At 39.2% G+C, this 14,721-nt stretch overlaps 1 protein-coding gene across 2 annotated transcripts in view; it reads left to right on the top strand.

Moving 5' to 3' along the window:
- GRK3 (G protein-coupled receptor kinase 3) overlaps positions 1–14,721 on the top strand; it is a 403,808-nt gene that overhangs the window by 275,842 nt on the left and 113,245 nt on the right. For both annotated transcript variants that reach the window (XM_040351350.1, XM_040351342.1), the window contains exon 5: positions 2,957–3,031. In XM_040351350.1, coding sequence (XP_040207284.1) covers positions 2,957–3,031 — 75 coding nt within the window. The remainder of the gene's footprint in view (positions 1–2,956; positions 3,032–14,721) is intronic.

The raw sequence follows: 14,721 nt of genomic DNA, 5'->3' as shown, positions 1-14,721 counted from the left end.
ATGCATGCCTACCTGCCACTTTGTATATGTCATTTCTGGCTACATCTGTTTGCGGTCAATTTCACAAAAGGATATCGCATGAGATAATTGGGTCATGTTACACATTTAACTCAAATATCTATAATATGTGATTATGAAAATGGTAAATTCACTACAGGTTATTGCCAGCGGGTGCTGGTTCCTCAACAACAAGAAACTCTAAGCTGAACTTTCACATTTAGCAGTGGTAGGCATACCACTGCTAAATGTTTCAGTACCTGCTGCAGCCTGTCTGTGTTAGCATAAAGTGTAAAAAATTTAGATACGGAAAATAAAAAAACATGAAGGTATGCAGTATTTAATGTGTGTGTGTTTTTTTTTTTTTGTGAATTGCATGAGTTAAATTCCACATGAGTTATTTTAACTCCAATAATCATGCAGTATTTACAATGGATATAAAATGTCTACACACCACTGTTAATATGTTGGGTTTCTGTGATGTAAAAAAATGAGACAAAGATTAATCATTTCAGAACTTTTTTCACCTATAATGCGACCTATAAACTGTAAAACTCAATTGAAAAACAAACTTTTTTTTTGGGGGGGGGGGGGGGGCTATAAATAAAAAAACTAAAATAATGTTGTTGCATAAGTGTGCACACCCTCTTATAACTGGGGATGTAGCTGTGTTCAGAATTAAGCAATTGCAATAAAACTTATGTTAAATAGGAGTCTGTACACACCAGCCATCATTTACCTTCTAAAGGACTGAGCCTATATTTCAGACTTTGTGTTTATAGTTAAAGTCCGTTTTATTTGCTAGAAAATTACTTGGAACCCCCAAACTTTTTATTTATATATATATATATATATATATATATATATATATATATATATATATATATATATATATATATATATATATATATATATATATATATATATATATATATATATATATATATATATATATATATATATATATATATATATATATATATATATATATATAATAATTTTAGACACCCTGCATAAAATGGCAGTCGTTGCAATACTTTGTCACACCGTATTTGCGCAGTGGTCTCAACAGTAAAGTTAGCCCAATAGTGCTACACTTATTTCTCTCGCTCCTAACGATCATGGCGATACCTCATGTGTGGTTTGAATACAGTTTTCATATGCGGGCACAACTTGCGAATGCTTTTTTTTTTTTTTACTCTTATTTATTTAACTTTTTTTTTTTTTTACACTGTCCTTTTAAAATAATTAATACAAATTTGGGTCACTTTTATTCCTATTACAATGAATGTACACATCCCTTGTAATAGAAAAAAAGCATTTTACAAAAAAAAAATCCCCTTTAAGACCATTGGGCATTTGACGTTGCTTCCGCCATCCAATGGTATGGAGCCAAGCGAGGGGGCATCTTTAACTATCTCAACATCCAGTCTGTGAGGGAAGAGGATCCGATTGTTTCTGCCGCTACTGACGGTTTCAGTAAGTGGCAGAGACGACCGGAGCACAGTGGGAGGGGGGGGCCCCTCTCCTGCCACCGATTAAAAGTGAGACCACATTTATCTGAAAGAGGACTGCCCGCTCTGGAAGAGGATACCGGCATTATGGCAGCTATCTGCTGCCATAACAATGATATTCCTCTTCAAACAGCCGACGTACAACTGCGGCAGGCTGTCCTTAAGTAGTTAAAGTACCTTTATTAACCCCAAATAAAGTTCAGCTGTTCTAGTAAGTCTTTCCTTACATTTTTATAGTCCCATACTCCAGTAAAAGCCATGGTCTGCAGAGAACTTTCAAAGCATCAGAGGGATCTCATTGTTAAAAAGTATCAGTCAGAAGAAGGGTACACAAGTATTTACAAGGAATTAGATATACCATGAAACACAGTCATCATCAAGTGGAGAAAATATGGCACAACAGTGACATTACTAAGTCCTGGACGTCCCTCCAAAATTGATGAAAAGACGTGAAGAAAAATGACCAGGGAGGCTGCCAAGAGGCCTACAGCAATATTAAAGGAGCTGCAGGAATATCTGGCAAGTATTGGCTGTGTGGTACATGTGACAACAATCTCCCATATTCTTCATATGTCTGGGCTATGGGTTAGAGTGGTAAGCCTTTTCTTCCGAAAAAAAAAACATCTAAGCTAAATTTTGTGAAAACACATCTGAAGTCTCCCAATATCATGTGGGAAAATATGTTATAGTCTGAAGAAACCAAGGTTGACGTTTTTGGCCATAATTCCAAAAGATACGTTTGGCGCAAAACAATACTGCGCATCACAAAAAGAACACCATTCCCACAGTGAAGCATGGTGGTGGCAGCATCATGCTTTGAGGCTGTTTTTTTCGTCCGCTGGAACAGGGGCTTTAGTCAAGGTAGAGGGAATTATGAACAGTTCCAAATACCAGTCAATATTGGCACAAAACCTTCTGGCTTCTGCTGGAAAGCTGAATATAATGAGGAACTGCATCTGTCAGCATGGCAACGACTCAAAGCATACAGCCAAATCAACAAATGAATGGCTTCACCAGAAGAAGATTAAAGTTTTGGAATGGCCCAGCCGGAGCCCAGACTTGATTTTGATTGAAAATCTGTGGGGTGATCTGAAGAGGGCTGTGCACAGGGGATGCCTCACAGCTATGGAGTGTTTTTGCAAAGAAGAGTGGGCAAATATTGCAAAGTCAAGATGTGCCATGCTGATGGACTCATACCCACTAAGACAGAATTCTGTAATAAAATCAAAAGGTGCTTCAAAAAAGAGTTTAAGGTGTGCACACTTATGCAACCATATTAATTTTTATTTTTTTTATTTTTACTTCCCTCCACCTAAAAGATTTCAGTGTGTTGTTCAACTGAGTTGTACAGTTTATAAGTCACATTAAAAGGTGTAAACATTTTATATACATTACCTGTTTCTTGAATTCTGGGAATTTACTTTGGTTTTGTTTTAAATCCTTAGCCATTTTCGAAGCAAGCTGTAGACCATGTTCAGGCCCACCTCGCAAAGAAACAAGTGCCCCCTACTCTATTTCAGGTAAGAAATGGAAAACCACAGACACATTGTTACAACCCCAATTCCAAAAAAGTTGGGATACTGTTGGGATCAGACAAGAATGAGACGACATTCCTCTCCCAAAAGTTCAGCAAATGGTTTACTTAGTTCCCAGACATTTACAGAGTGTTGTTAAAATAAGAGGGGATGCTACACTGTGGTAAACCTGACCCTGTACCAACTTTTTTGACCTTATTTTTTTCATAAAATTGCATATTTTCTTAATTTAAACATTTGATATTTTTTCTATTGTAAATAAAATATGGGGTTATACGATTTGCAAATCATTGCATTCTGTTTCATGTATATTTGACACCTCATCCCAACTTTTTTTGGAATTGTATATTGAACAGCTGCTGGATATAGTAATGCTGTTTGAGATTTTAGTAAATTCTTAATTTAAAAAAGAAAAAAAGTAAACATTTTAAAATGTACCGCATAGAAAATGATAGTATCTGGTTACTGTACACAATTGCTCCACAATTCTTCTAGTTGTCGTCATAAATATCATGTTACATGTAAAAGAAATAATTTACTGCGTGTGACCTAAGGTCTCATACAACAATGTCATAAAATCATCAGGGTTGTTTATAGCATACATTATTCCTTTATTTTTATCAGACTTTGTATACACATCTCATACGTTCTTTATGTATTTGGATTTATTTACAGGTGTAGGTTTTCTTGTGTATGCATTCTGTTTATCAGTATAAAGTTTACTTTCCTTGGCACGTTTTAACATGCAATTAAATTGCGTTTCTGATTCACCAACGTTAAACAAGGATTCAAATTTAGGAATTTTAAAGTCAGTATGATTTTATTGGCTGCATGTTCCAGGTCAGTAACTAAGAAAATACTGAAGTCATGGGATCCTATGGCAGCCCCATACTTCTTTCTACACAGGTCTCCTTTAAAGCCATGTTATGGTTGATTATAACATTTTAGAAACAAATGATTTGGTTTGGCCAGTAAATGAATTATTCAGGTAAAGTACATCATGTGTAGTTGTAACCCTTAGAGACAGTTCACACTGGGGCAGCACGACTTGCCGAGCGACCCGGCAAGGCGATCTGTCCACGACTTTAGGGGCAACTTGCAAAATTACTTCTGTATAGAAGTTAATGCAAGTCGCCCTGAAGTCATCCCAAAGTAGTACAGGAACCTTTTTGAGTCGCTTCTATTAGAACGGTTCCATAGTACAGAGTGGAGCGCGACTTGTCAGGCGGCTAAAGGCTCGTACACACGATAGGTTAAACCAATGAAAACGGTCTGATGGACTGTTTTCATCGGTCCAAACCGATCGTGTGTGGGCGCCATAGGTTATTTAACCTTCGGTTAAAAAAAAGCAAACTTGCTTTAAAATTTAACCAATGGATTGCTAACCGATAGGTCAAAACCGATCGTTGGTATGCAAAACCATCGGTTAAAAACCCGCGCATGCTCAGAATCAAGTTGACGCATGCTTGGAAGCATTGAACTTCGTTTTTTTCAGCACGTCGTTGTGTTTTACGTCACCGCGTTCTGACACGATCGTTTTTTTAACTGATGGTGTGTAGGCACGACGGACCATCAGTCAGCTTCATAGGTTAACCTAGGACAACTGTCCTTCAGACCGTTTTCATTGCATGGACTGATCGTGTGTACGAGGCTTAAGTCGCCTGACGAGTCGCCCCTGTGTAAACTGGCTCTTAGCAGGCAAGTACTAACCAGGACTCTTTTGATACTTACACTGCTCTTGGTTGTCAGTGAGAATTTGCGTCTGCCGGTGTTCCTCAATTTACTTGGGTAACATATTTGCTTAACTATTCAGTGCACGCTTTTTTGTACAGAGCAAAGTAATAAGAGTGAGCAGAGAGGTTGAATTTTGTGTGACCTTCCTGGAGACTCATGTCACATTCCTTATATTGCCGCTGAGAGCTTCACGTATATTTGCCAGTTCTCTTTCGTTCTGCCATAAAGCTTAAGTATACATCGCTGTAGTTCGGTTTCTGAACTTCTGAGGGCCACTAAAACTAAAGTATGTGTATTTTGTATTAGGGGTGCGGTGCACAAACCCCTTAAAGTTTCTTGACATTATGGCTATAACAGATAAGCATCAATACCTAATCTGCCCACAGATAGAGGCTATATTGTTCTTTTACAGAATCCAGGATACCTCTAGTAATTGCCTGTTTAGACCATAATACATAGGTCGTTCTATGGAAAATTTTGGTTTTCCGGTATTATTGCAAGCACGCAGTGTTAAACCATTACAGTGATCTTAAAGCCTTGGCATTTAATAAAATAAATAAAAAAATGTTATGCATACTTGCTCTGTGGATTTGCACAGAACAGCCTTGATCCTCCTCTTCTCGGGTCCCAAGCAGGCTCTCCTAGCTTCTCACTCCTGCTGGGTACTTCCACAGCAAGCGGTTTGCTCTTTGGGGCTCCCAAGCAGGCCCTGTCCCGACCTGCGGCTCTGTGTGTTCATTCACACATGGAGCCGCGGATCAGCCCCACCCCCTCCATCTCCCAATTGGCTCACTGGCTGTGATTGCTGACAAAAGCCAATCAGGAGTGGGAGTCCCCGAAGAGGAAAGGCTCTCTTGGACATCACTGGATTGAGGGGGGGCTCAGGTAAGTATTTTGGGGGCTGCTGCTCACAGAAGGGTTTTAGAATGCATGAAGGTAAAAAACCTTGTGCTTTTACAACCACTTTAGGATCCCTTCAGTGTCTGTATCATGGTAAGTTCCTTGGTGTTCATGAATCATAATGTTATCAGGTTCTAGCATGTACTGGCCTGGCAGGTCTTAAAGCTGCCATTAAAACAATAGTTGATAAACCTATATCACATTGTTACAAACCCAATTCCAAAAATTTTGGGGCGCTGTGTAAAATCGAAATAAAAACAGAATGCAATAATTTTCAAATCTCAAACCCATATTTCATTCACAGTAGAAAATAGAAAACATATAACCTGTTTAAACTGTGAAAATATACAGTTTTAGAAAACCATTTAGGTGATTTTGAAATTGATGACAGCAACAAATCTCAAAAAAGTTTGGACAGGGCAACAAAAAACTGGCAAAGTAAGTAGTACTCGTAAGAAATAGCTGGGTGAGAAAAATGCAACTAATTTGGTTAATTGGCAACAAGTCAGTAAGATGATTGGGTATAAAATTAGTATCTTAGAGAGTTGGTGTCTCAGAAGTATAAAAAAAAATTCTGTGCGCAAGGGACAAGGCTGAAGCACTGTACTGGTTACCTGATATATTCGCCCTGCTGAAATATGCAAGGTCTTCCCTAAAAAAGATGTCATCTGGATGGGAGCATATGCTGCTCTCAAACCTAGCTTTATCTTTCAGCATTGATGGTACATTGATACTTTTCCAGATGTGCAAGCTGCCCATTCCATACGCATTAATGCATCCACATACCATAGGAGATGCAGGCTTTTGAACCAAATGCTGATAACAAGTCAAAAGGACCCTCTCCTCTTTTTGAGGATGCGGTGTCCATGATTGCCAAAAAGAATGTCAAATTTCGATTTGTCTGACCACAGAACAGCTTTCCACTTTGCAACAGACCATTTAAATGAGCTTTGACCCAGAGAAGACGACAGCGTTTCTGGGTCATGTTCAGATATGGCAGCTTCTCTGCATAATAGACCTTTACATTACATTTTTTTGGATGGGACGGCGAACTGCGTTCAGACATTGATTTTGGTACGTAATCCTGAGCCCATGTCCATCACAGAATTGTGCCTGTTTTTAATGCAGTGATGTTTGAGTGCCCAAAGATCACAGACTTCCAATATTGTGTTTTGGCCTTGTCGTTTGCACAGAAATATCTCCAGGTTCTTGAAATCTCTTGACATGATGTATTGTAGATGCAATTTTATATTGTGGAACATTATTCTGAAATTGTTCAACAAATTTTAGATGCAGCTTTTCACAGATCGGTGAACCTCTGCCCATCTTTACTTCTGAGACACTCTGACTCTCTTAAGGCCCGTACACACGTTCGGATATTCCAACAATTGTGTGATGGACGTGTTTTGTCAGATAATCCGACCGTCTGTATGCTCCATCGGACTATTGTTGTTGGAATTGTCCGACAACAAATGTTTGACGGCCATGCTCTCAAATTGTCCGACAACAAATGTGTTCCGTTGGATTAGCCGATCGTGTGTACACAAATCCGTCAGACTAAAAATTCAAAGTACAAACGCGCATCTGCTGAACCAATGCTAACCATCAGACAACATAAGCAGAAGTTGCCCAAAGGGTGGCGCTAAAGAGCTGAAAAACGTCGTTTTGTGTATATTGGCTGAAAATTTTCTTGCGTCCTGTATGAAGAATAAGTTCACGACCAACACCCTTCGGACAAAAATCCACGTATTTGTCCGAGGGAAGTCCGATCGTGTGTACGAGGCTTAAGATGCTCTTTTTTTACTCAATCATGATACTGACCTGTTGCCAAATAACCTAACTAGTTGCAAAAGGTTCTTCCATCTCTTCCTTGTTCGTACCACTTTGCTCTGTCCAAAAAAAATTGAGATGTGTTGCCACCATCAATTTCATAATGACCTATATTTTTTTTCCAAAATGGTACATTTTCTCAGTTTAAACATTTTGATATGTTTTCTATTGTAAATAAAATGTGGGTTAATGAATTTTGCTAATTATTGCATTCTGTTTTTATGTAGACTTTACACAGCATCACAATTTTTTTGGAATTGGGGTTGTATACCGATATAATTCTGCCTACTACAGTGTTGAGGATTTTTGCAATTGCTTAATGCAAGCTAGAACTGTAACTGAAGAGTTTGATTATGGTGCTATTTGTCAAGACAACACGCACAAAGGGCCAGATCCACGTACAGCGGGCGCAACTTAATTTTTGTGATTTAAGTTACACCGCCGCAAAATTTCTACCTCAGTGCCCTATCCACAAAGCACTTACCTAGAAATTTTCAGCGGTGTAACTTAAATCCGTCCGGCGCAAGGCGTGCCCAATCTAATGGGGCGAGTCCCATTTAAATTAGGCGCGCTCCCGCGCCGGACGTACTGCGCATGCTCCCGACGCGATTTTCCCGACGTGCTTTGCGCGAAGTTACGTTGCGCCGAGTTTTGTGAATCGCGCTGGGTAAAAAAAGTTGCGTCGGGGAAAAAAAAGAGATGCGGCGGGAAAAAAAAATGTAAAAAAACATTTGACAGCGTCGCGGGAAAGAAGGGTCTACTTTTACATGGTGTACTAACTTTACACTTTGTAAAAGCACCCCGAATTTTGCATTTGCAAACTAACAACTTACGGAGACGTCACGAAGGGAAACCACTTCGTGGATCTCCGTAAGTGCTAATTTGCATACCCGACGCGGAATTTCGACGAGAAATGCCCCCAGCGGCGGCCGAGGTACTGCATCCTAAGATCCGACAGTGTAAAACTATTACACCTGTCGGATCTTAGGAATATCTATGCGTAACTGATTCTGTGAATCCGTCGCATAGAAAGAAACAGGGATACGACGGCGTATCCGTAGATACGCCTGCGTATTCCTTTTGTGGATCTGGCCCAAAGTAACCATAGAACAGTGCAGGTTATTTTTTTTTTTCCTGATCTATTTTTATGTAAACATCTACACATCAATCATTATACAGTTACTTTATATATCTCTGATGCCAGCATGTGTTTAGTTGTAAATTGCCCTTTAATAATAAATTAACATATACAAATTTTCAAAGAGACTGCGTAATGTAATTCACACAAAACGATTGCATCTTTTTGTTCCAAACTTTATAATATTTTCAACGTTTTATGCATTTGTAACAGCATTACACAAAATCATTGTCATCTACAGCAATATGCAAATGTAATTTTATATGTTGTGCTATAAGAATATATAAATAATAAAGAAGAACTAGTAAGAATGTAAGATAATAGGTGCAAAATTAAGGCCTCATGCGCACTGGATGTTTTTTGACGTTTTTACAGCAGCTGTTTTTGTCAGTAGACGTTTTTTTCTACAGTCCATAAACTCTCCATCATCTTATCCTATGTGTCCATGCACACATAGGCTGTTATCAGCAGTTTTGGGCAGTGGCATTTTTGAGCAGTAAAAAAAAAAAAAAAAAAAACTAGTGGGTTCTGAGAGACGTTTTTCAGCTGTAAAAACGCTCTAACGCTGATAAACGTCAATAAACGCTGATAAACGCTCAAAAGCGTCACTCACCAGCGTTTTTTAAAGTTTTTGATCCATTGAAAAAAAAAAATTTTCTTCAACCAAAAAACGCTAACGCGGAAAAGCGCTAAACGCTATTGAAAAAAGTTGAAAAACTCACTGCAAAGCTATTTGCATCTTTATAACGTTATTTTAACGTCCAGTGTGCATGAGGCCTAAAAAGAAAATAAAATCCAAATGTGCAGGTTATGCCAATAATCACAATACCTGATCACATAAATCTATAATAATATGAAGATTCCTTAGAATAGGAATCCAAATATTTGAACATGAAAGGAAATGTAGGGCAAACTACTATGGCCTCATGCACACTTTTTTTGGTTGTTTTTACAGCAGCTGTTTTTGGCAGTAGACTTTTTTTTCTACAGTCAATAAACTCTCCATCATGTTATCCTATGTGTCCATGCACACATAGGCTGTTATCGGCAGGTTTGGGGCAGTGGCGTTTTGAGCAGTAAAAAAATAAAATAAAACATAGTGGGTTCTGAGAGACGTTTTCAGCTGTAAAAATGCTGATAAACGCCGATAAAACGTTCAAAAACTTCACTCGCCAGCATTTTTTTTGTGTTATATATTTTCTTCGACCAAAAAAAAAAAACGCTAATGAAAAAAAGTTGAAAAACTCACCAACTCTACTGGCATTTTTATAACGTTATTTTAACGTCCAGTGTGCATGAGGCCTTAAAGCGCAACAAACTGTTCATATAAGAAAATAGTTCACAATTTGAATTTGCTTCACTATTAAACCAAAGAACACATGAATTAGAACTCAATCAAAAAGTTCCTTTTTAACTGCTTGCCGACCAGCCGCCGCAGTTATACGGCAGCAGGTCGGCTCCCCTGCGCGAGAGCCCGTAGCTATACGTCGGCTCTCTCGCAGGCCACAAAGGGCGCGATCACCGCCGGGCACACGCGATCGCTCGTTACAGAGCGAGGACCGGGAGCTGTGTGTGTAAACACACAGCTCCCAGTCCTGTCAAGGAGAGAAATGCTGATCTTCTGTTCATACAATGTATGAACAGAAGATCAGTAATTTCCCCATGTCAGTCCACCCCCCCCTACAGTTGGAACACACCCAGGGAACATACTTGACCCCTTCCCCGCCCCCTAGTGTTAACCCCTTCACTGTCGGTGGCATTTTTATAGTAATCCAATGCATTTTTATAGCACTTATCGCTATAAAAATGCCAATGGTCCCAAAAATGTGTCAAAAGTGTCCGAAGTGTCCGCCATAATGTCGCAGTACCGAAAAAATTGCTGATCGCCGGGTTAAGTGGTTAAAACATAAATATATATTCCACGCAATGTTTATATTAATATGCTCCACCCAAAACTGAAATTTCAATGGTGTTCCACGTGAAACATTTTTATTTTGCGGTGTCCATACTACTGTGTTCGTGTGATTTCCCCCTTTTTGACAGTTCTCGCTCACCAGGACTGATGGACCTTATATTAATAAAGAGCAGTAGCGCATGAGTTATTATATATGGCTTAGGCACTCCTCTCTATTCCTCCCCCTCCACACTCTAAGTTTACTCCAATGTTCTATATGAGTAATACAATAAAATGGAGGAACTCATTGTGTAAAACCATTAAAACAACATTTTACTAAACATTAAAACAAATATGAACTCACATTTTCAGGTGCCTCCTATAAATCAGCGCAATAACAGCAGCTTACTCTCAAAAGGAACTGCCGCTGCTCCATATCAATCAAACTGGAGCCGGCATGCGCTCTACCGTGGTTTTGGTACCTGCAAGTGACGTCCACAATGAGAAAGACACGCCCCAATTAGTTTCCTCTGGATTTACATCAGGAGGTGTCTGCTGGGAAACCTTGGGTCCCGCTATTCATGTAGATGTTACTTTAACACGTACCACTTACCTAAACATTGTTGCTGACCAAGTACACCTTTTCGTGGAAACTGTATTTCTTGATTGCAGTGGCCTCTTTCAGCAGGGTAATGCACCCTGCCACACTGCAAAAATGGTTCAAGAATAGTTTGAGGAACAAAACCAATGAGTTTGAGGGACTTTTTTTTTTTTTTCTGATCTCAATCCAAACGTACATCTGTTGGATGTGCTGAAAAAAACAATCCGATTCCATGGAGACCTCACAATTTATTGGACATAAAGGATCTGCTACTGAAACCTTGGTGCCAGATACCAAAGCATACCTTTAGAAGTTTAGTGGAGTCCATGCCTGGATGGGTCAGGGCTGTTTTGGCAGCAAGAGGGGGAACTGCTCAGTTTTAGGTAGAGTATCGTGTTTTATTTAGAGTAACTGTACTGTTTAAACTGCACCAAAAAAAAAGTGCAAGCAATGGCTAGTCACCAGTATTGCCTGTGGTCTCCCTGCAGCTGATCTGTTCCTCATTACTGACTTTCCATGCTATGTTCTTCACTGTTTCTGCATGTCACTGCTACCTGAGGAAGAGAATCTTGGTGGCCTCGAAACATCCTTGGTTTCTGTTGGTGGCATTAAAGTGTCCCTTTTGCTTGAACAAAGAAGAGGTATTAAAGACTACCCCAGTTGGAAGAGAGCTGCAAGTCCTTGAATGAAGAGGAAGAGATTTTTAGTGGCCTTGAAACATCCTTGGTTTCTCTTGGTGACATTAAAGTGTTCTTTCTGTTTGAATCAAGAAGAGGTATTAAAGACTACCCTAGTTGGAAGAGAGCTGCAAGGCCTTAAATGATCTCCATACACTACAGGCACTGACCAATGCTATAATTAGAAGAGCTCTTCTGCTTGGTGTTTCATGTTTGTTTTCACCAACACTTGAGTGCTGACATTGTGTACATATTTTTGTCCTTTCATTTTATCTTAACATGGTATGCTGGTGATATCTTGGATTAGACTTGTGCTGTGGCGTCAATAATCGGTCATTTGAGCACAGCATATTCCTATGACTGGATCTCATTGCTGTATGGAGGGCACTGGACTCTCTGTAATTATTGTAAATCTGTATATCACGCTGTGCTACCAATAGTACATATATACATAGCAGCCGACACAGCCCAAGACCAATAGCAAAACAATTAGTGTGAAAAAGTGCAGCGCTATGTATGTGTGTGTGTTTTTATATATATATATATATATATATATATATATATATATATATATATATATATATATATATATATATATATATATATATATATATATATATATATATATATAGTTATTATAGTTCTAAAATAATTAACAGTTATGACTGACAATAAAATTATATGAAGTGGTCATATAAGTGAATAATATGAAAATATAAAAAATAAATCCTAACGTTTAATACAACAATTCAACCAAAAAAGTGAAATATAAAAGAAGTTCTAATGAAAAGATGGTTGAGCATCAATATGGCATCACTGGATAAGGAGACGTCACATTGAAGTAGAAAGTGAGAACTTTTGTGAAAAAAGCCAACAGCTGTACGGGAGCTTACCAGAGACAATGGACTATACCACTTAAGTTAGTAAAGCTTGTAGTGATAGTCACCCTTTATAATGGCAATATCGCCGTTTACAGTGAAGATCCGGGTAATATTCAACGAGCATCCAGGTGAACTCCACGAATGAATGATAACATTTAGCAATAGGATCACACGAAGAGAAGGGGGAAGGATAATCTCAGTTTTCATAGATGGTAACCAAAAAATAGAGAGAGACTCCACATAGTGTGATACCGTATGGACATTTGTTGTAAAAAAGAAAAAAAAAAGAGCGGAACCGTGTGGAGTCGGACGTCATATCTGGCATGTGTATCGCAAAACCAGGCCTCGCTCTAAGCCGCGAGTCACTGCACACGTCCGGCGTGACGTAAACACGTCTGGCGTCATGATGGTCTAAGTCGTATTGGTAAAATGTGAACCTATGATTACCGCAACGAGGCTTGGTTCACTTTTTACCAATATGGACGTAGTCAGTCATGACACCAGCCGTGTTTACGTCATGCCAGACGTGTACTGTGACTTGTGGCTTAGAAAACTGAGATTATCCTTCCCCTCTCTTTGTGTGATCCTTATTGCTAAATTTTATCATTCATTCATGGAGTTCACCTGGATGCTTGATCAATATTACCCGAATCTTCACTGTAAAGGGCGATATTTCCAGGATCTTCATTGTAAAGTGTGACTATCACCACAAGCTTTACTGACTTAAGTGGTATATAACTCTTTAAAGCGGTGGTTCACCCTCCATAACAACTTTTTAGCATAAAATGAGGCATAGTAGCGCGAGCTACAGTATGCCTGTCTTTATTTTTTTTATCCCCGTACTCACTGTGCACTCGTAGATACAAGATTACGACTCCCCGCGGGGAATGGGCGTTCCTATGGAGAGGGAAGGTGATTGACGGCCGGCTCTGGCACGTCACGCTCCCTGAAGACAGCCGGAACAGGTCTCGGCGCTATACGGCGCCTGCGCACAGACTATGCGCAGGCGCCGTGAAGCGCCAAGTCCTATTTCGGCTATTTCCGGAGAAGCGTGACGTGCCAGAGCCGGCCGTCAATCACCTTCTCTCTCCATAGAAACGCCCATTCCCCGCTGGGAGTCGTAATCTTGTATCTACGAGTGCACAGTGAGTACGGGGATAAAAAAATAAAGACAGGCATACTGTAGCTCGCGCTACTATTCCTCATTTTATGCTAGAGGGAAAAAAAAAAATATTTTTTTATTAATAGGGTGAAACCCAGCTTTAAGTCCATAGTCTCTGGTAAGCGCCCATACAGCTGGTGGCGGTTCTTCCCATGAAAGTTCTCACTTTCTACTTCAGTGCGATGCTTCTTATCCAGTGATGTCATATTGATGCTCAACCATCTTTTCATTAGGACGTTTTTGATATTTCACCCTTTTTGGTGAACTGTTCTATTTACAAACGTTATGATTTATTTTTTATATTATTCACTTGTATAACCACTTTATATAATTGTATTGTCCGTCGTAACGGTTAATTATTTTATACCCATATATATAGCGCTGCACTTTTTTTACACACTTCTCTTTGTAATTATTGTCTGGAGCCAACCATCTTGGTAGATTCAAGGTTTGTTTCCTCATGTTTGATCGTCTTGCAAGGTGAATCTAACATGCTTTTCACTGTTCTCACTACTGATATACAGCTATGAGGCTGTATGTTAAGTGTCTTGGCACACATATACCTGTTTATTCCAGGAGTCGTGCTGCTATTTTGCAGGAGGAATCCCAGACAAAATGTACATTTTTCAGTGTATTGCATAGCAACAGTTTACATTTCTAACCCCATTTTAACTTGGCATGTCTTTCACTTTTGGAGTTCATGTAAACTTTAAGAAGAGATTTTAAAAATTTGCAAATGTCTGCTGAATAGCTGTTATATGTTAGGCAGGCCATAGACAGTGTGAATTTATTTTCTGCAACTACGGGTTGCAGGAAAGAATTTCACACAATTCCCCCATCAACACACACTGCTTACAG

This window comes from Rana temporaria, chromosome 1 (genome assembly GCF_905171775.1).
Source record: "Rana temporaria chromosome 1, aRanTem1.1, whole genome shotgun sequence".
NCBI lineage: Eukaryota > Metazoa > Chordata > Amphibia > Anura > Ranidae > Rana > Rana temporaria.
Note: the sequence above shows the minus strand (reverse complement) of the source record. Positions and strands in the feature narration are given on the sequence as shown.